The 19,384-nt window shown below is 61.5% G+C and overlaps 2 protein-coding genes across 2 annotated transcripts; one reads left to right on the top strand and one right to left on the bottom strand.

Moving 5' to 3' along the window:
• Positions 1–6,353: 6,353 nt before the first annotated feature.
• Positions 6,354–10,019, bottom strand: USH1G (USH1 protein network component sans). Its single transcript, XM_054592936.1, has 2 exons — positions 9,745–10,019; positions 6,354–7,575 (listed from the first exon to the last, which is right to left on the bottom strand). Exons 1-2 carry the CDS (start codon positions 9,906–9,908, stop codon positions 6,354–6,356), a joined length of 1,386 nt encoding a protein of 461 aa, XP_054448911.1. The 5' UTR covers positions 9,909–10,019.
• A 1,365-nt stretch (positions 10,020–11,384) lies between these two features.
• On the top strand, positions 11,385–18,267 carry OTOP2 (otopetrin 2). Its single transcript, XM_054593049.1, has 6 exons — positions 11,385–11,697; positions 12,202–12,338; positions 13,476–13,534; positions 13,976–14,109; positions 15,695–16,563; positions 18,097–18,267. Exons 1-6 carry the CDS (start codon positions 11,385–11,387, stop codon positions 18,265–18,267), a joined length of 1,683 nt encoding a protein of 560 aa, XP_054449024.1.
• Positions 18,268–19,384: the final 1,117 nt, after the last annotated feature.

Below are 19,384 nucleotides of genomic sequence, written 5' to 3'. Positions count from 1 at the left end.
GTGATGCCCAGAGGCAGGTTGGGGAGTGACGGGGAGAAGGGGACCAGCCCCGTGCTGCTGGAGACACCACTGAGGTTCCGAGGGCTGTCAGTCTGTGCCCCGCTTATAGGAAAGGGAAGTGAGGTCCAGGCTACCTTTCCGAAGTACACAGCAAGTCAGGTCTTTGAAAACACGAGGCGGGAGCTCTTAGTCACCCCGGATCCCAACTGGGCCACTTGGTCCCTCCCTGAGTCAGGTCAGCACCACAGCCCAGCGTGTGAGTGACTCTGGAATATGGATTAGCCTTAAGGGTGGGTGTTGGGCCTGGTGGAGCGGGGGCCAGGGCAGAGCCTGGACGTTTGCACTGCGTGGAGTCCGAGAACGGGGCCTAGAGCCAGGCTCTGGGCTCGGTTGTCGCTGTGTGAGCTTAGGGAGGTCGCCTGGCCTCTCTGAGCCTCAGTTTTCTGAGAGGGTGACTCGGAGTGGATGGAGGTGATACTACGTACTTTAGCAGGTCTCTGGAGAGAGCATTCAGATAACCTCTGTAGTGCGGGTATCAAAGGACCACAAAGGGCGCATGCTCACGGTAGATACAGCTGTCACAAATGCCGTTTCTTGGGCAAGTGTAAGAAGAACGGTCACAAACTGTCAAGTGCTCCTGCTTCCCTGGGCAGGTGGCCGGCACCACGCGAGCTGCCCCATCTTGTGTATTATTGTTATGTTAAATATTGATATGATTTAAGTCTAACATACATTGGTATCAAAAATGATAGTAAAAACTGGTTTCCATTTCCAGCAAGAAAAGGGCCTAAACATGCTCGCTCCCTCTATTTCCCTCCCCTCCATGCCTATGTTTCCCATGTGTGTGTGCGCGTGCGCGCACGTGTGGAGGGCTGGGGTTCAGGGCCACGGTGATTCCTCCCACTTCTGCTCTGAAGTCTGACCGGGCTGTGCAGAAGGTGTGGCGAGCAAGGAAAGGGGAGCCTGGGACAGCCCAGCACGTCAGTGCTCTCTGCTGTCGCCCCGGGCCATCCAGGCCTGGCGACGCTCACTGAGCCCTCCCCGTCTTCAGAGTCCTGTCCGCCAGGTCCCTCGGCTGCTCCTCCAGCTACTGGGTGTCAAGGCCTAAGCTGAGTGCTTTATAGAAAGTTCATCCCTACAACTGGCCTACAATGTGGGGTATAATTCTCTGCACCTGCAGACAGAAACACCAAGACTGGGAAAGGCAAATTAGCCTTCTTAGTAAGCGGCAGAGCTGTGCATCCAACCTGGACATGCCGGCTCAGGGTCCCCTGGGGACCCTGGCTGCCCAGAATGGTAGATTTGTTTCAACCCCTTCCCCTGCCTTCTGGGCCATTGGTCCTCCTCCCCCTCTGCCCAACCCCTCCACTAGGGGAAGCTTTTGATAAAGTTCAGCCATTAGCCAGTGAGTCTGCAACTCCCCCTCCAGAAAAGATGCCCATCTCCTTGGGCACCCCAGGAAGAGCCTGGCTTCTCAGCAGGGACCTGCCGCGGGATGGTGGCCCACCCTTGTCTGGCTGCATTCCTTAGCCATTGGCTGCATTGTCAGCGCCCCCTGCTGGTCAGGTGAGGCTGCCTCCAGTGCTGGCTCCAGGAGCTAGTGTGTGTGGTGGAGCAGGGGCTCACCCCTACTTGGGGCCCAGTCTCACAAGGCTGCTCCCCAGGCCTGCCTAGGGCTCACCTATTGGGTGGCTGGGACCACAGATGCAATGGGCCTGGTTCAGGCCACCAATAAGCTTGATAGCTATTAACTGATGTGTACTAATTATTTGGGCAGTGTGTTAAGTGCTCTGCCCACATTATCATCTTGCCCTCCTAATGACCCATAGGATTAACATTGTTATTAGAATAAATTAGAATACCTATTTTACAGCTGAGAAAACAGGTTCAGAGATGCAGGGTGACTTACCCAAGGCCACACAGCTGGGAAGGGGCAGAGATGGTATTGCTGTCCAGACGTCACTGTCCCCTGAGTCCTGCCACCTCCCAGGCATATCGCAGAGGAGGTGGCACAGGCGTGCACTTGGGGACAGGTGTGTCACGTTGCACAAGGCTGGTCTAACATGGGGACAGGAGGCCGCTGGCACCAGGGGTGGCATCAGGAGACCTGGTGCTCCTTTGCCCACTTGGCTGCTCTGGGGCCTTCAGCCAGTGCCTTGCCCTCTGGCCTCAGTTCCCCTCATCTGCGAAATGACAAGCTTGTGCCGCATACCGGGAGGCCCTTCCCACCTGAGACTCAGCCCGCTGCCCCCACGCCCTTCCTGCCGGTAATCCCTCTTACTCTCTGCAGCAGTCTAACTGTGGCTTCCTAACCTGGGGTCCCTGGGCCTCGTGGGGCTCCGTGAGCTGCTGGGAATTATGAGTGAAGTTGCACAGGAATATGTGCGTACCCCAGGAGCTTTTCTTTTTCAGGGAAAGTGTCCATGTTATTACCAGATTCTAATCCTGAAAGGCTAAGAATCATTGATCATTCTAGCCTTTTGGAAAGAATTTCCCTAACTTCGGTCTGAGTTTTTAGGGGAATGGGTGGAGAAAGTGGAGTGTCTACCGTGTAAAATTTCCCCCTTCCCTGTGTGTGTTTTAAGTCCCCCAAGGCTTCCCGGAGCCGCAGCAGCTCCTGCGCCCCGGGCTTCCACCCTCCAGCCACACGGACCTCGGGGAGCCCCGCCCCCACTGCCTCCGGTTAGTTCCGCCTCCACGCTGAAGCTCTGGTCCAGGTCTCTTGCGATTGAGTCCTCATCCCCATGTTCTTCCCTGGACCTGCGACGCCGACGCCGGGACTGACCCGGTCCTTCATGAGGTAAGTGCAGTGACAAGAGTGGCCACTAGGGGCCGCCAGGCGGGCGAACCCTGTGGAGCAGGAGGCACAGAATCTCTCCTCTCTGTAGGCCCCCTTGGCAGCTGGGGGGGTGAGGAAAGGAGCCCGGTGTTCTGGGTCTGGCCCTTCTCCTTGGTAGACCTCAATGTTTTCATCTGTAAAGTGGAGGGAGGTGGCCTACGAGGCCTGGACGTTTGCTAGGCAGCCTTCCAGCCACTGATGTCCAGTGGGCCTCTCTGATTGATGCTGGAGGGAAGAGGCCGCCTTGAACCCCCCTTGGCAGAGCATCCTTAGGGAATGGGACAAAACAACCTGGGGCCCTTTCCCAAGCTTGACTGAGGAAACGGAGCTCATTGTCCTGCGGGGTAAAGGGCTGCCTTACCCCTGGAAGAACGGAGGGTTCTAAATAGGCTGCCCCCAGAGCTGCCTGGGGTGGCTAGGGAAATGGAGACCCCACCAGGGGCCTCCCAGGGGTGCGCGGGGGTGGGGGGCACCTTGAGATCAGGGCTCACGGGGCCAGATGATGGGTGGCAGCCTGATGGGGTACGGCGTCTGTCCCTGTCTGGCGAAGCCCAGGCAGACCCCGGCAAGAGGGGAGGGAGCGTGGTCCTGGACTCGGCAGCCGCGGGCACTGGGAGCAGGGCTGGGGCTCGGGCCACCCTCCTCACTCAGCTGCAGGGGCTACCGGGTCCCAGGGCTTCTGAACCTTCCCCTCCATCGGCTCCAAATTCTGGGCCCCGTGAGAGCTGGTGAAGGTTCGGAGATGGGGCATCTGCAGAGATGCCTGGGGAGGAGCGCCCAAACATCCATCCCAAAACCCCCTCCAAGAACAGGACAAAGTCCTCAGGGGCACAGAAAAACCCTGCCCCTCTCCTGCCCCACGGCTTGCTCCCTTCGCCCCACCCCTCTCTACCCCCAAAAGATTAAAGAAGAGGACACAGGCAGGACAGCGATGCAGAACATACTCTACAAAAGTTATAATGAGCCTGCAGGCGGGAGCTTGTACAGTGCGGGAGTCGCGGAGCCCACCCCACCCCAGCACACGGAGAGCAGGGCGGGGCACAGGCAGTGCACAGCCAGGAGCGGGAGGGGAAGCGCAGCACCTGGGGCTCCAAGAAGTCAAGTCGGCACTTGGGGGCGGCCCCAGGCTCAGGCCCAGAGCAGGGAGGAGGGCCGGGGCGGGCTCGGGTGGCAGTGGCAAGCAGCCCAGCCCTCTGTATGGGACCAGGGGCCGCGGCCCAGCTCCGTCACACCCCGGCTCCGGGCGTGTGCAGACAGGGCCCATGAGCAGGCACAGGGACCCAAAGGGGGGCCTGTGGCATTCTTTGGGGGTTCTCTTTCCCTGCCCCGGCCAGGGGGGCCCAGGAAGGAGCGGGGGGACTGTGGCAGTGCTCACAGCAGGAGCTGCTTCCCAAGTTGAAGGTCAGGGATGGGGTCCACTGATGAGGGCGTGTGTGCACACACGTGTGGGTGGGCTCCTGAGTGACTCCCATATCTCTGACCTCGGTCTGACTGGAGAGCTCTGAGGACCTTCTGGGGCTGGTATCTCTCCTGGACGCACTACTATCACATAGCAGAGGCGCATGCTGCTCTCGCTTACCCGCTATTCCTTTGGAACGTGCAGCCACTTCCAGACCTTGACGGAAAGCCGCCCCCTAACCCCCAACACAGGCGCGCAGAGCCCTGGGACCTGGGGACAATCAGTGGCTCAGACGATCCCCATCTTCAGGCTGCTCTAGTGTCCACATGACAGGACTGCCCACATGGGGCTGGACACCCTGCTCCGCCCGGTCTCCACTGGTCTCAGGCCTGGGGGCCATAATACTGCAGCCGGTTACTGTAGCACCTTTGCATCTATTGCCCTGACCCTCTGGGATCCCTGGGGGGCCAGGCTGCACAACCAAGGAGAGGGAGCGTGGAGGAGAACAGGGGGGAGGGGAGGGCAGAGCCAGGCTGGACTCCACCCCAGGGTGAGCTGGGAAGAGCGCCAGACACCCCTCACTCCCCCAACACACACACTCCAGCCTGGCATCCAATGCCCCAGCATAGCCGGGGCGGTGGGCGGGGGGGAGAGCAGGGGCTGGCTGTGCTGGGGGCGGGACCGGGGACCCAAGTCAGGGCATTTGGCTGAAGAGTCCAGCCAGGACCTCTTCTCTGGGGTGTGCAGGGGGAGGGGAGGCAGCCCAAATTCTTCCCTTCACAAAAACGCAGGAAGTGAGCAAGTGTCCAGTCTGGCAGGACGAGATCCTCAGAGGCGGGGGGGGGGGGGGGGGGGCGATGGCCCCCGGGGCGGGCTGTGCCCACCCCTAACACACACACTCCCACCCAGTTCTAAGGGGCTGTCGTCTAGTCTCCGGGGCCCCAGGGAGCTCCACCTTGCCTCTGGCCTCCTGCGAATCCCCGTGTCCTTTAAGGCCGCACACATGGCGGGGCGGGGGGGTGCTCAAGGCCGCCAGGACCTTTCTGGTGGCCTCCGGGCCATACCTCCTGCTTCGGAGTGTGGGAAGGATTTCAAGGGAGGCGACCACCGTGGTCCTAGCCCCTGAGGGGCGTGGGGCTGCAGGGCTGGCGGCTGTGAGGACTCCGTGGCCCCACCGCAGGTTGTGGCAACTTGCAATTCATTTTGGTCTTGGGGGCAGAAGCCCCCTGTTATCTGTAGAGACAGAGACACAAAGAGATCTCAGAGGAGAGCCTTTGAGACATTTTAAACCAAGACTAGCCATTCTACCACCTTACCGTCTCTGGGCAGGCTGACGGGCGGAATTGGGGACAACAGTCTAGGAGTGCCCACGCCACACCCCAAACTCTAAACCAGACTCCCCTCCAACAGCCAACCCTGCCAGACAAGTAGGGTGAAGGCCACGGATACCAAAGGAGCTTGTGGGATGCCATGAGGGCGGGGCCAAGGCAGGGGCGGGCCACAGCTCGGCCAGTGTGGTAGCCGCCCTGAGCTCCCGGTAATGGCTCTCTGAACAGGACAGTTCTACCCTTTGTGGGAGTCACCTCGTCCCTAGGCTTTAGAGTCGCACAGACCAGGGATCGAGCCCCGCTCCGCCCCCAGCAGCAGCAGGCCCTTGGGGCGAGCCCTCTAACCCTCTGAGTCTCCACTTGTGCGTCCGGAAAATGGGGATGATACAGCCCCCGCACTGGGGATTCAGGGGGATTAAATGAGACAACACGTGGGAGGGCGTCTCCAGCAGCCAGCACCTGGGAGGCCGCAAAACATTTTGAGCAGGGGCCTTCTGCCCCCAAGAGGGCTGTGATGGCTACGACCACTGTGTCCCATTCAGACCAAGGCACCGGCTCTCCCACATTTTGCTATGCCCAAAATCGAGGCGCACTTTACATTCGCTGAGGTAAGAAAGCCTTGTGTCATCGCGAAATTGGCAGCTTCATTTTCTGAACTGGGGGGTAAAGGAATTAAGTGGGGCCTCTTGTAATTGATGGCGACTTAGGTTTTATGAAATACGATTTTATCCCCTACTTCCTGCAAAGGCGGATCCCGCCCCCTCCCCCACCCCCCAAGACAAGGCACTCACAGCTCCGTGTCCTCCAGGGCAGGTGGGCGCTCCAGCGCCTGCCTCCGCCTCCGCACGGCCCCCATGATCTTCTTGCGGGGCCCCAGCGGGACACTGATGCTGCGGAGGTCGAGGTCTGAGCACAGCATCAACGCCTCCAGGTCGATCTTCTCATGCCGCAGGAGGGAGGCAAAGTCCTCCATGTGCAGAGAGGCCAGGAAGGTCTCCAGCGGGCTCGTCTCAGGCTCCAGGTCCTCGTCGAGGCCCAAGTCCAGCTCGTCCCAGGGCAGCTCCTCCCCGCAGCTGCGGTCCTGCAGGCTGTTGGCACTGCCCAGGCTGTCATCGTCCAGGCTGGGGGAGCTCTGCAGCCGGCCCCGCAGCGTGCCCGCACCATCCAGCGCCGCGTCCTCGCGGCCCAGCCCATGCAGCCCGCTGCCCAGGTAGTTCCTGCGGAACACCATGGTGCCCAGGCCGGGGCGGGTAAACAGGGAGTCGTGGCCTGAGTCGGTGCTGACCTCCGAGTGGGCAGGCTCGGCCGCCAGTGTGGCACGGGAGACGCTGTCCTCGTCAGAGAGGAACATGTCCCGGAGTGGGGAGCGGCCCCAGTCCTTGGGGTTGGCGTAGGGTCCCTGGCGCACGAACATCACGTCGCTGCCCAGCTGCAGGCCGGAGAGCGAGCGCACGCTCTTGCGGCCGTCCTCCGAGATCTTGAAGGTGCCCTCGCCGCCCTGCTTGCGCCGCTCCAGCTTCCGCTGGATCTTGGTCTTGACCCTGTTGGTGCCATGCAGCGTGGCCTGCGAGTAGGGCAGGTGGCTGCCCAGCGGCAGGTGCTGCAGCCGGCTGCTCAGGGTGCTGGACGTGAGGCTGGAGAAGCTGAGCGTGTCGGAGCGCTCCGCCAGCTCGCGCCGGTAGCGCCGCTCCATGCGTTCGTGGTGCTTGCGCTGCATCTTGGCGCACTCGCGGATGCGCCGCTCGGCCTCGCGGAAGGCCTTGTCCTTCAGCTTGCCCACCAGCTTGGGGTTGAGGCTGCTCTGCTTGGCCGCGATGGAGTCCAGGTAGCGCACGCACTCCATGTGGCCCTTCATGGCGGCCATGTCCAGCGGGGTGTGGTAGTCGTTGTCCAGGCACCAGATGTTGGCCCCGAAGGACACCAGAAAGGAGAGACAGTGCAGGTGACCATTGGAAGCTGCCAGGTGCAGGGGCGTGTTGCCCCAGATGTCACACTTGTCCGGGTCACCCCTGTAGTGTGAACACGTGGAGAGGGGTGATGAGCCTCCTCAGCTGAGGCGGCAGTTGGCCGGTGCTGCGCGTGTGGGGAGCTCCCGCCCGGCTCAGCTGCCCCCACAGACACACCGAGGGACCCGAGGGGCTGAGATCCCTCCTCTGACTTCAGGAGACTCGCAGCCCTGAGCCCACGGGACAGAGATGGAGCGAGCCCAGGGGCAAAATGGCCCCAGGTCCGCAGGGGGTGGGGCGACAGAGAAGGCGGGGCCTTCCCCAAGAGAACTGAGGGCTGGGAATCTCAGGGGATAAATATTTGATGCCCAGAGAGAAAGGAGTGAATTATTCATGGGGCCTAGTGGGGAGCTGGCCCAGAGAGGTGGTGGGCCAGGGTGAGTCTGGGTCCCCAGGCAGACGTGGGGGTGAGCGGGCTGCATGTGCAGGAGTGACCGCAAAAGAGACCGAGAGGGTGGTGTGTGCTGGGCCTGAGCCCGGGTGAGTGCGTGAGGGTGTGTGCCTGCGTGGTGGCGGCGCGGCCATGTCTGCAGGGAGCAGGGCCAGGCCTGGCAGGCCCGAGTGTGAGAGCAGGTGTCGGGTCTTGGCCTGGGCCAGGAGGGGAGCGTGGGGGCAGCCAGGACTGGAGGGGAGGAGGAGGGAAGTCTGCGGCCGGGCCCGGCTGCGCCCAGCCGCCCTCCCCGCGCCTGCGGCCCCTGCCTGGGGAGCCCTGTGAGGCAGGCTGGCTTGGGCCTGTCGAGGGGACCCATGAGTCCCCTCCGACACCCTCGGCATCAGGCTGCCTTCCCCTTGGGCACGCTCCCGCTGGCGCCTCCAAGCTCTCCCCGCTCAGAGGCCCAGCTCAGCGCCTCAAGCTCCTGCTAATGAGGCCGCAAGGCCGTAGGCCCAGGAAGGCTGGAGGAAGAATCACTCCTTTGTCGTTACCGCTTCCTGAACAACCCCCTCCTCACGTCCCCTGCTAGTTGCCAAGTCCTGCGGGACAGTGTGGGAGGGCTGCTTGGCATCTGCTGTCCACACCTAAACACCAGCCCCTGCCCGCTGTGGGAGTTGCAGGGGGGCTGAGTCTCTGGGGGGGGGGCAGGAGGGCAGGGTCACTGTGTCCCCTCTTGGCATGGGGAGGGACTGGTCTGCCACTGGGAACATGGCTCAGCTGCCTGGTCTTAGGGGCTGCGTCCACCCTGCCGGGCTCCAGGAACAGCCACCGAGGAAGGGCAAGGGGGTTTCCCCTACGCGTCACATGTTCAGGCCACAGGCCAGCAGCTGGTACCAGGGCCAGCCGGGACCCTGGCCCTCCCCCATGACCTGCCAGGGCCTGAGATGTGCACGTCAGCCCTGGGGCATCGCTGCCACTCTTTTTCTCTGTCCAGGCTGTCCCGGTGTCCAGTTCAACCTGACTTCTCTTTCTAAATCTGCGGGGGGCGGAGAAGTTGTCTACAGTGTCATTCAGTGCCAGGAACCCGCTTCCGTGTCCCTGGGCCCTGCATTCCTCAACGGCTACCTCCAAGCCCCTTCCCTGGCCCTGACACCTGGATTCTGTGTCCCCCTCCCCTCAGACGACTCCAAAGGGAGGACGAGGGAGCCTCTGGTGGGGGAGGGGCACAAAGGGAGCTGGGGAGCGGCTGAACTCAGTGACATTTGGTTCTGTGGACAGAGCCCATAAATCCCAGCGACGAGGAGCAGGGCAGGAGAGTGTGGGCCCCAGCCCAGGGGGAGGGGGCGTCGCGCAGAGAGCCCTCTGGATGCCTGGCTGGGGACAGGCAGTGAGGAGCCCCTCCTTCCCTAGCCCCACCCTGACCCCACTGAGGCTTCTGCACCTTCTCGTTCCTTCTCACTGTGCCTCTCACACTTGCTTCAAGGTGCCACCCACCCAGGAGACCTCTCCCACACTCCCGCCTTCTCCTCACTCTGCAGACGCTCCCACGATCATGAACCCCCAAATCCTAGCCCTCCTCCCCTAGCCCCACATCCAGGTCACAAGCGCTGCCCGCCTCAGCTTGCGCTCCCCTCTTTCCACGAGGGCCAAGCTCCAAGGTCCAGCCTTAGGGTCTGTGGCTGGAGAAGGGAACGGCTCAGAGGAGCGGGTGCTCTGGCATCTGGGGGAGGGTCTCAGGGGGCTGGAGGGCGCTGAGACTCTCCTCCCCATCACCTGCGGGCCTGGGGCTGCGTACTCACCCCCGGCTCACGATGAGGCGCAGGGACTCCAGGTTGCCGTGGTAGGCAGCCCAGAGGGTGGGAGTCATGCCATCCTCGTCGGGTGCGTTCAGCTCCTTCCGGGTGGCCTCCTTGAGGAGCTCCAGGTAGCCGTCCCTGGCCGCCCGGTGGTACTGGTCGTTCATGGCTCCGGACTTGGGCAGGGCAGGCAGGGGACACGGGGAAAGGCCCCCCGCGGGGGAGGGTGTCGGAGTTAGGTCTGAGGCATGGGGTTAGGGGACGGGGCCGGGCCGGGGCAGGGGCCGGGGCCGCCAGCCCCCGCTGCCGCAGACGGTGGGTGCGGAGCGCCAGAGCCGCCGCTGGCTACTCCGACATCTGAGCCGCTCGCCGCCGGGAGGAGGAGGATCTCCGGCGGCAGGGGAGCCGCCCCCAGGCTGCCCCTGGGTCCTAAACACCCTGCTCCCGAGACCTCGGGGGACCAGGCCAGGCCCTGCCCTCTCTCCAAAAGCGCCCAGCCCAGAGCCCCGCCCTGTGAGAAGGACCCGTCTCGGGACCGTCCAAGGTCTGTCCCCACTAGAGCCCAAGTGCGCGGCTCGCGATGTCCCCACCCATCCAAGGAGCGGGCCAAGGGCTGGGGAGGGGTGTCTGAGGGCAGCCCTGACCCCTAGAACAGTGCGCCTATGCGGGGTGTTATTATCGACCGCCGGACAGTCGTCAGGTGGAACCCGAGGTCCTGGACGCTCCCGGGGCGTCGCCAAGAGTCGCTCCAGCAGGGGGCGCTAGAAGCCGGAGCGCGGATCGGTACGCCGCTGGGCACCGCGCGTCCGGGCTGAACTTGGCCGCAGCCCGCGGAGCCGGGAGACGGGGCGGGATAGAGGAAGGAGGAACTTCGATCAATGAAAGGATGTCGGGGAGAGGGGCACGAGGGTCCAGATCTTGGGGCAGCAAGAGAGGACCACAAAGGTACAGGGCGCCCCGAGGACTTTGTGGTGCCGGAGGGCCCGTGGGGCGTCTATTGAGCACAGGCCCTCGGGGCTCCTGGCGGCCAGGACGGCGGGGTGCCAGGGCGCGGCGGGCGGCGGGGGCGCGGTGCTCTCGGGATGGCGCATTGCGAGGCCGCGCCCGAGCCTGGTCCCTCGGAGGTGACGGGGCGGCCGCGGCGGCGGGGCCGGGCGGGGGCGCCTATTAACGGGTAAATATAAATCTCGCCTTCCTTGACTCCCGCGCGCTCTTTCCTAAATTCAGCTCGGAGAAGAGATGGGTCATGTGAGTGGGACCGAGAGGTTGATGGAGCCGGGCTCCCTCGGCTGTCAATCACCCTGCCCGCCCTGCTGCAAAGCGCCCGTCCAGACCTGCGTGGGAGAGAGGAGACGATCGCCGCCCTCCGACCCCCAGCTCGGAGCGGGCTTCCGGCCCAGCCAGGTGGGTGCCCCGGGCCAGGAGGCCCATGGATTTGGGGGATGGGGACCTTGGACGAAGTCGGACAGGGCAGTTTCAGCTTTTCTCTTCCCCATTCCCAGCTCTTCCTCTATCACCTGCAATCCCCTCTGAGTGAGAAATTCCCCCGTCCCCAAATCTAAGCATAAGATGGGGAATGAGCCCGGGGTCCTGCTCGCTCCTTCCCCACAGTGACCCTTCCAGCCTCCTCCAGTCGCCCTGCCATGTCCGAGGACCCGGCCGCCGGCCCCGAGGAGAGCCAGCCGGCGCCGCGGGCGGGCCCCCGCGAGGTGTGGAAGAAGGGCGGCCGCCTGCTGTCAGTGCTGCTGGCCGCGAACGCGCTGCTCCTCGCCTGCGCGATCATCAGCGGCGGCGCCTTTAACAAGGTGGCGGTGTACGACACCGACGTGTTCGCCCTGCTCACCACCATGATGCTGCTCGCTGCGCTCTGGATCCTCTTCTACCTCCTGCGCACCGTGCGCTGCCCCGAGGCCGTCCCCTACCGGGATGCGCATGCTGGCCCCATCTGGCTCAGAGGTGCCGGGGAAAGTGGGGGCCAGGGTGGGGTGGGCCAGGCAGGGGGCTGGAAGCTGGGGCTCTCCCAGGAATTGTGGAGTGCTTGGAGGTAGAGGGGTTAGAGGTTCCCCTGGCGAGCCTAGGTGTGGGTGAGGGGCACAGTTCAGGAGAAAAGGGTCCTGGAAGAGGGACGAAGAGGAATTTCTGTGCCCTGTCTGAAGAGCAAGAAAGTGTGGCCATGGGAGAGCCTACGATGGAGAGCAGAAAACAGATGACAGCCACAGCTGAAAGGGCCTATCTAGGGCCCCTCCCCTTATCTATTTAGCCTCAGCAAGATAGGGGCCCAACGGGATATCCATCCACCCACCCATTCAATCATACACTCACCCATCCATCCATCATGGCACCCCATCCATCCATCCAGCCAGCCACCCGTCCGACCAGTCACTCCTCTAGCCGCCTATCCTCAGATCCGTAAGCCTCCTCTCCTGCCTCTCTGATCCACCTCCCGAACCCCCTTCCCAGGGGGGCTGGTGCTGTTCGGGGTCTGCACTCTGGTCATGGATGTCTTCAAGACCGGCTACTACGCCAGCTTCCTTGAGTGCCAGTCAGCCATCAAGATCCTGCACCCCCTCGCCCAGGCTGTGTTTGTCATCGTCCAGGTGAGTGAGTGGGAGGGGCCAACATCTGGAGTGGGGTCCAGCTCCACTCTTGTTCTGCCCCGAGCAATCAGATAAGGTGGAGATAGAACTGTAGAGGAGACCGTATGAGTCCATGCATCTGGAAGCACTCGGTAATGAAGTAATGTCCAAACGTGAGTGTCTACTTAGGGGCCCCGTGACTTCGTTTCAACCTGAGCGGTGCCATTAGTTAACACCCGAGAGGCGTGAGTTGTGGCAGTCACCCTGTCTCCTAGAACCTGGCCTGCCCTCCCTGGGGGGCACAGAGGACGTCAGTCTCAGCCCAGGGCTCTGCTGTGGGCGTGGCCAGTTTGGCCTCGGCCATGGCCCTATGCTCTGCATTTGTTCAGGAAATAGGGTTCGCCATACCTGGGGCTTTTCAAACATGTTCAAATACATATATTTTTATTTATTGCACAAATAACATTTTGAAAGACCTTCCTACTGAGCTGAGGCAGAACTGGTCTCACATGGGACCAGAGCAGACCCCAGCCCTGGATGACCAGAGCGACCATAGGTATGGTTCCCCCCACACAAAACGTCATCCCTGTGGCCCCTTTTCCACAATTCAACACATTTATGACTTTGACATTGATGTAGTTTTAGTCTTTCGCGTTTCATGGGTTTGAAAAATACTCAGATACAAGGAAAACGCAGACACTCCACACAGCGAAGATGCGTTGGCAGCCGGATGAGAGCGAGGCCTTGCAGGGCACCGAGGGTGGAGGTGGGGCAGTGGATGTGCCCATGCAAGTGAGAAGTCGCCCGCGGTCCTTTCCGCCTGGGACAAGACCTGGCCTGAGGCGGGCCTTGCTCCCAGGAACAGACAACCAGGCACTCAAAACTCTACCAGGCCTCTATCCCGCACAAAACAAACACCAGGACCAAAAAGTTTTACAAGTGACATTTTTGCAAATTATTAGAGAGCAGAGTACTATTTTATATGGGTTGTTCCATAGAAGTATCCCTGGTCTCATTTTGTCAAGTTAAAATAAAATGAATAACTCAGTAGGAGGACTTTTGAGGTAGAGAGCGCTTAATGCTGGGCGTGGACATGGGCACTTTTTAACTGTTGTCGTTCTGCAGAGTAAAAGACCTTCCCCTTCTCTCTCAACACAGACTTACTTTCTCTGGGTCTCTGCTAAAGACTGTATTCACGCCCACCTGGATCTGACCCGGTGAGTCCGCAGCTCAGTGGTCCTGGCCAGCGTGCCGGTGCTCACCTTGCACAAGAGGTCAAGGTTTCCAACTTGAGGCACGGGTCCTCTGTCTGCCCCTTAGGCGGGGTTTCAACCAAAGCCCCCTGGCTTTGTCAGCCTGACCTCCATTCCTCTGCGCAATGGCGCATGTGGCAATTGGGCACTTTGGTGGGACAGGCTGTGTAGTGCGCTCCACACCCTTTTCCCGGGGAGAGGGGGCAGCGGAGCCTGAGCCCCTGGATCCCCCCAGGCACGCCCACAGCCCTCCAGACTCAGCTTCCTGTTCACCCAGGGGCCTGACTGTGTTCTTGTTTCCCAGCCCCATCTCTGCCATAGCTCCCCAACTCCCCCCACCTTGCGGAGGGGCCCAAGGTGAGCCCAAGACTCTCACAGGCGTCTTTGCTCTCCCTCCCCAAACAGGTGTGGTCTCATGTTCACACTCACCACCAACCTGGCCGTGTGGATGGCAGCCGTGGTGGATGAGTCCGTGCACCAGGCCTCCACCCACGGCACCCCCCATGGCAACGCGAGCCACCCCCGCCTTGCTCCTGACCGTGAGTGCCCGCTCCAAGTGGCCCCTGGCCCTGGAACTGCCAGGCCGCGGGCGGGCGCTTGTTCGCCTGTAGGGGTCAGCCTCCCCTGCTCCAGGCTCTGACCCTGGTGTGTGGGTGTAGATAACACAGGAGGAGGAGTATCGGGGACACCTTCCCATCCTGGAGGGTACAGCCTTGGCCCCCACGTCCAGGTCTCCATGCCACTGGAGGAGGACTTGGGGTCCACGCAGAAAGGACAAGGGTGATGGACATGCAGGGAGGAGGAGGGAGGCAGTGGCTCGATGGTGGAAACGTTGGAAGCGGGGGATCAGGTGGAGCACCTGGCGAGGGGAGGCTGGAGCTAACAATTGCGATGGTGACGGTGACAACCTCCTGAGCTGTACATGACAGGGGCTGCGGTGTCTTAAACAGTCTCTGCTATTTAACCCTCACAACTCTCCTGTGAGGTGGGTAGTAGTAATATTCCCATTTTACAGGTGAAGAAACTAAGGCACAGCGAGGTGATGCAGCTTGCCCAAGGCCACAGGGCTGGAGACTGGACAGCTCGTGTTCAGATCTGCCTTTGCTTTTAACCACAATGCTATACCGAGGAAGAATGGGGCCCACGGCCCCCCTGGCCCTACTCCTCTAGGCCCCTGATAGCCAGGACTGGACGAGATGGCGCAGTCCATCTGGACTTCGCCTGAAGACTCACTCACACACCCAGCACAGGAGGCCCAGGGAGGGAGAGCAGGGGTCCAGCCCCCGGGAGCCGGCCCACAGGACCGACACGGGGCCACTTTTTACATGCAGAGGATGGCTAAACCCAGCCTCGGAGGGAGGTGGCCAACTGAACGTGCTGGAGCTGCAGGGTGCAGAGGGGCATGCTGGGGAGGCACCTGCCCGGGGTTCAGAGTCAGGCCATTGGAGTTAGCTCTGCCATCACAAGTCACTGTGTCTCAGAAGCCTCAGTTTCTTCATCTGCAAAATCAGCTGGGCTAGTTCTGGAGATCAGGAGATGTTTGCCAAGGCATCCCACAGGGCGCCCTCGGGGTGCAGTGCGAGGTCCCTCTTAGCGCAGTACAAACCGAGGGCACGGGGTGGGGGATCATGGTCCAGACCTGGGCACAGCAGCTCACTTCCTGGGCTGAGTCTGACGCTGGGGAGAGCGTGGAGGAAGCTGGAACTTCAGGGGTTCCCAAGAGAGCCACTTTCTATCAGGACCAGAACCCTGTGTATGCTGAGGAACCAGGCGTCATTACCGGTGGGGACAGACGGGCAGTATTTTCCTGAAGAAATGGAGTAGGGTGAAGCAGGCAGTTTTGCAGTTCAGGTTTTCTTTCCTGTTTTTGTTGTTGTTACTGAGCACTGGCTATGGTTTACTGATAGGCCCCACAGCCTCTGGCACATAGTAGGTGTTCCATCAATAACTGTGGGACGAGTGAACATGCCAAGCCCGGCATAGGCGTTTGGGATGCGGTGGAGAACATGGCAGATAGAGACCCTGCCCTTACAAAGGCCGCAGGCAGGGGTCGGGCTCTTCAGACAGGGCGCGTCCAGCGGGGCAGGAGGGCGGTACAACTCTGTGCCCCTCTCTCCACAGCAGAGCGCGTGGGTGGCCAGCTCGGAGGCGACTGCCCGTGCGACACGGCCATCTGCAGGGTCTTCCAGCGGGGCTACTTCTACCTGTACCCCTTCAACATCGAGTACAGCCTCTTCGCCTCCACCATGCTCTACGTCATGTGGAAGAACGTGGGCCGGCTGCTGGCCTCCTCGACCCTCGGCCACGGCCACAACGCATCCCCAGCTGGCCTCCTCCGGGAGACGTTCTTTGCCGGCCCAGCCCTGGGCCTGATGCTCCTTATGGCGGGGCTGGCCGTCTTCCTCATCTACGAGGTCCGAGGGAGTGGGGACAGCGGCCCCACCCCTCAGGCCCTGGTCACCTACTACAGCTTCAACATCATCTGCCTAGGGCTCATGACCTTGGGCAGCCTGAGTGGCTCAGTCATCTACCGTTTTGACCGCCGGGCCATGGATCACCATAAGAACCCCACACGCACCCTGGACGTGGCCCTGCTCATGGGCGCCGCCCTGGGCCAGTACGCCATCTCTTACTACTCTATCATAGCCGTGGTTGTGGGCACGCCCCGGGACATGCTGGGGGCCCTCAACCTCGCGCATGCTGTGCTCACGATTGCCCAGCACACCTTCCAGAATGTGTTCATCATCGAGAGCCTCCACCGGGGCCCACCGGGGCCCGAGCCTCACGCTACCCCTCCCAAGGAGCCCTGCCTTACCTTTGCCAACCTGCATGCCCTCCACACCTTGCCCGCCTGCCCACCCACCCCCAGCCTGGTCGGCTCCAGCCCGGCAGGCCCTCAGGAAGCGTTGGCTGTTGTCTTGGCCCCCAGGGGCCACTGGAGACGCCGGTGCCTGAAGGACATCTCTCTGTTTCTCCTGCTCTGCAACATCATCGTGAGTACCTGGAGAGGCAGGGCAGATGGGCGGGGGAAGGCCAGGAAGGAGGTTCTTGCAGGTTCGTTCGCTTGCCTTTCTCTGCCTTGCCCCCAGCCTACTCGGGAACCTGCCGGTTATCCGGAAAAAGAGTCGGTTCAGAGAGGGTCAGGGGCAGCCCCCAGGCAAACAGCGTCTCAGGGCTCACAGAGAGTGAAGCCCCAGCGTTCTGGCACCCACGCAGCAGCGAGCTGGAGGGGTCCTGGGGATGCGGACGTGGGGGCTGGGCAGAGGTGAAAGGGGGCTGGGAGAACTGGTGTGGAGGGTGGGGCCCTCCCCCACCCCAACGTGGGAGGTGTGACCGCTCTTGTGAACTTGTGACCAGCCTGCTGCCCTGAATAACTGGAGCAGCATCAGGAAGTAGCGGGGACCAGTGTAAGTGTGAGCGGCCTGTTAGCAGGGCGCAGCAGCGGCCCAGCAGGGAAGGGGACGCCCTCCCCAGGGATTCAGCAAAGCTCCTGACTTTACCCCACACGACAGGCTTCACCCAACACAACTGGGGCGGTGGATGGAAGCACTCTTCACAGAGGAGCGCCCCGACAAACACTCCCATCCCCAACGCCGCTCCCACCCGGCAGTCTCCACATCCCCCCCAGGGGGCGCTCTAACACAGAACCCGTGTCCAGGAGTACATCCCACACACTCCTCTGAAGAACTTTCACTCCATGTGAAAATAGCCCTTTCAGCTCTAACTTCCAATGGCGGGGGGACTTGTAATATAGAAACAGCCTTCAGGTGGGTTTATCAGTATAAAACCTCCAGAGAGAATTCCACCCCTGTGGCATCCAGATGAAACACACCGACAATCCACCCTACCCGCGGGGCGTTCCCAGTGAGGTTGCCCATCCTACAGGTAACTCCCCCCCGCCGCAAAAAGTAGGGTGATCATCAATCTTTCTGACCTACCGGTGGAATCAATTGGGCTCAAAACACCATATTCTGAGCCAGCTTTAGTGCCACCCAGCCTGCAGGCTGGGGGTCCCTTTGAGGGGCTGAGCCTGGATTCTCTCTGAGAGCATCACCTCCAACTCCTTCACTTCTTAGCATAGAAACAGGCTGAGAAGGGGCCAAGGACACAGTTTATTGGGGAAGGGAAGCGTGCGGTTAGCTTAGCAGCCTTTGTTCTTTACCCCATACCCTATACCAGAACCTTCTGGCTGGACCGGGACCCTCAACCTTGCCGTGGGCCTGTGTGATTCTGCCACTCATCACTCCAGGAGAGAGCTCCTGACTTGGCCATTTCTAAATTTCTGTCAAATTCTCACAGGATCTATTGAAACCTCTGCCCCTCCCCCCACGTCAACGGCGGACCAGCGGGCCCCCCCCCCCCCCGCTGAGGACGGGAGATGCGATCGCAGGGGGAGCCCTTGCTGGGGAGGGTGCGCTGAGTTGCGGTCCTCAGGCAGCAGCACCCAGCCCTTGCTGTCCACCCAGCGAGAGGCTACTAAGGCGGCCGAGGGCAGGCCAGGCCCTGACACGCCCTCTGCCCCACAGCTGTGGATCATGCCTGCCTTCGGGGCCCGCCCTCACTTCAGCAACAAGGTGGAGGTGGACTTCTACGGCTACTCCCTCTGGGCAGCCATCGTCAACATCTGCCTGCCTTTCGGCATCTTCTACCGCATGCACGCTGTCTCCAGCCTGCTGGAGGTCTACGTGCTGTCCTGAAGCCCCTGGCAGACCCATGGAGTGGGGACACAGCTCAAGTGCCCACCCAGGGACCCCCAGGAATGAGCCCCAGGCTGGCGGTCGCTGCCACGTTACCACCTGTTCCCCAATGGCCCCAGAGTGGAATTTTCACACAAGTCTCTTCCGAGATGTATTTGAATTGCAGCCAGGACGTGCCCATCTACCCCAGCATGACCCTCCTGCATCGGTCCACGGGGCAGGGAGGTTTGTCCCTGAAGCACTTCCGGGACCAGGTTAGACCTGGGACTGTCAGTGGCTCCAGCTCCACCCTGAAGCCCAGCCCGGTGGCCTGGCCAGCGCTGCTGCCTGGAGCAGAACCTGGAAACCTACCGTGTGCCCCGCCCCCCATCTTGTCTCAGCCTCCCCATATGAGACGGTCACAGGGGGGGATCTTGGAGTCTGCGGGAAGGGCCCCTGCAGATTTTCAGATCTCAAGCTCTTCGGTGGGTGAGCCAAATCCGAGTTACAAACCAGTTACAGGCTAGGACCTGGGTGGCGGAGAGGGGCCGGGCAGAGCACCCAGGCTGCCACCTTCCTCTTCCCTTTATCCTCAAGTGACATACAGTGTTTATGTGTTCCTTGACTCAGGAAAGGTCAGGAAGTACTGACCTAGTCCAACCACCATTTACACAGAAGGAATCTGAGGCCTAGAGAGGCAGTGCGGCTTGCCCCAGTCCCACAGCTGGAGAGGCCGGAGCCTTCCTCAGATTCGTAACTTTCAAACAGCAGAAGTTTCCCCCCGTAAAGTATTTCAGAAACGCAAATTTATAACCCAGACATAAACAGGGCTGTTCCAGTTTCAGAGGAGCTAGTGATGCAGACCTCAGCCACCAGGCCTCCGCTCTGCCCCCTGCCCCGCCCCCGACACCAGGGACCCTGAGGCTCCTCTCCAGAAGATAGAGACGTGGCTTGGCAGGGAGAGAGACTGGGACCCTCAGACAGAGCACAGAGGCAGAAGGAGGCAGACAGCTAGAACAGGAGGAAGAATTGGCCAGTGACAGGCAAGGGTGGGGCATGGGGTGGGGTTGGGCGGGCGGAGCGTGTGGGAGCCCCAGGACTGGCGCGGGGTGGGGGGCGCTTCAGAGGAAAATGTGCC

This window comes from Pteronotus mesoamericanus, unplaced genomic scaffold, assembly GCF_021234165.1.
Source record: "Pteronotus mesoamericanus isolate MK-2021 breed Mesoamerican mustached bat unplaced genomic scaffold, CSHL_Meso_final scaffold_408, whole genome shotgun sequence".
NCBI lineage: Eukaryota > Metazoa > Chordata > Mammalia > Chiroptera > Mormoopidae > Pteronotus > Pteronotus mesoamericanus.
Note: the sequence above shows the minus strand (reverse complement) of the source record. Positions and strands in the feature narration are given on the sequence as shown.